We start from the raw sequence: 963 nt of genomic DNA, 5'->3' as shown, positions 1-963 counted from the left end.
GTTATTATAGAATGGTGTATATTCGGGCTGGGAACCAGATGGTTATAGGTTCAAGCCTTACATGTCCCTAGTTTGGCAGGGCTTGTTCAAACAGCACTTCACTCTCATGTAAATTCCTCAGTCAAGTGTTAGGGCCTCTCTTTTGCTCTTTCACTGCCTTTGGATGCCTAAAATATGTTAAAAGCCCAAGTTATTATAGAATGGTGTATATTTGAGCTGGTACCCAGATGGTTATAGGTTCAGATCTCACATGATCCATAAACAATGTTTGTTTGTGTGTTTACATATGTTTCCTCTCCCCAGGCCAATAAGAAATGTGAGGAGGCACGGCAGGAGAAGGAGACAATGGTGATGAAGTACGTTCGAGGTGAAAAGGAAGCTCTGGACCTGCGGAGGGAGAAGGAGCAGCTGGAGAAGAAGCTACGGGAGGCCACAGCAGAAGTAGACAAACAAGCTCGGCGGGGAAACACACTGGCCCAAGAGAAAGGACGCCTACAGCAGCTCTATGACGCAAAGGTCATACATGAAAATACAGTTGATACCTTGATACTTGATATGGTGTGTAAATCTACAGTATGCATTGATTGTATATAGGTTCTTATGAGTCTTTGTCTTTGATTACTTTTCTGTAGGAGAATGAAGTGACAAGACTATCCCGTGAACTGGAGAAAGTGAAGGAAGAAATTAATTCTCATGTCATCAAAGTAAAGTGGGCACAGAACAAGCTGAAGAGCGAAACAGATGCTCACAAGGTAAACCAGAGAACGCTGAATAAAAAGCTGTTCGCACCAAGCATGAATTATAACTGTAACTAATGTTTTAACACTAGAACTACCGGAATTCTATAATTACTAGAATGGCCATAGCGGTCATTCTTGACCGTTCATACGAGACTGAACTGAATGCCATTTTTGTCATATCATATTTACAGTGGGTACGGAAAGTATTCAGACCCCCTTAAAT

At 41.8% G+C, this 963-nt stretch overlaps 1 protein-coding gene across 1 annotated transcript; it reads left to right on the top strand.

The window, feature by feature from the left end:
- Positions 1-306: 306 nt before the first annotated feature.
- Positions 307-815, top strand: LOC107735763 (coiled-coil domain-containing protein 186-like). Its single transcript, XM_016547348.1, has 2 exons — positions 307-516; positions 633-815. Exons 1-2 carry the CDS (start codon positions 346-348, stop codon positions 813-815), a joined length of 354 nt encoding a protein of 117 aa, XP_016402834.1. The 5' UTR covers positions 307-345.
- Positions 816-963: the final 148 nt, after the last annotated feature.

This window comes from Sinocyclocheilus rhinocerous, unplaced genomic scaffold, assembly GCF_001515625.1.
Source record: "Sinocyclocheilus rhinocerous isolate Xijiao unplaced genomic scaffold, SAMN03320098_v1.1 C36274786, whole genome shotgun sequence".
Classification (NCBI taxonomy): domain Eukaryota; kingdom Metazoa; phylum Chordata; class Actinopteri; order Cypriniformes; family Cyprinidae; genus Sinocyclocheilus; species Sinocyclocheilus rhinocerous.
The sequence above is the reverse complement of the archived record's forward strand: the minus strand, read 5'-3'. Positions and strand labels throughout refer to the sequence as shown.

What these genes read in the sequence shown, in the direction of transcription:
- LOC107735763 (XM_016547348.1), top strand. Translation starts at nt 346, where the DNA reads ATGGTGATGAAGTACGTTCGAGGTGAAAAGGAAGCTCTGGACCTGCGG. An exon ending in AGCAGCTCTATGACGCAAAG is followed by an intron (nt 517 to 632) that starts GTCATACATGAA and finishes ACTTTTCTGTAG; the next exon opens with GAGAATGAAGTGACAAGACT.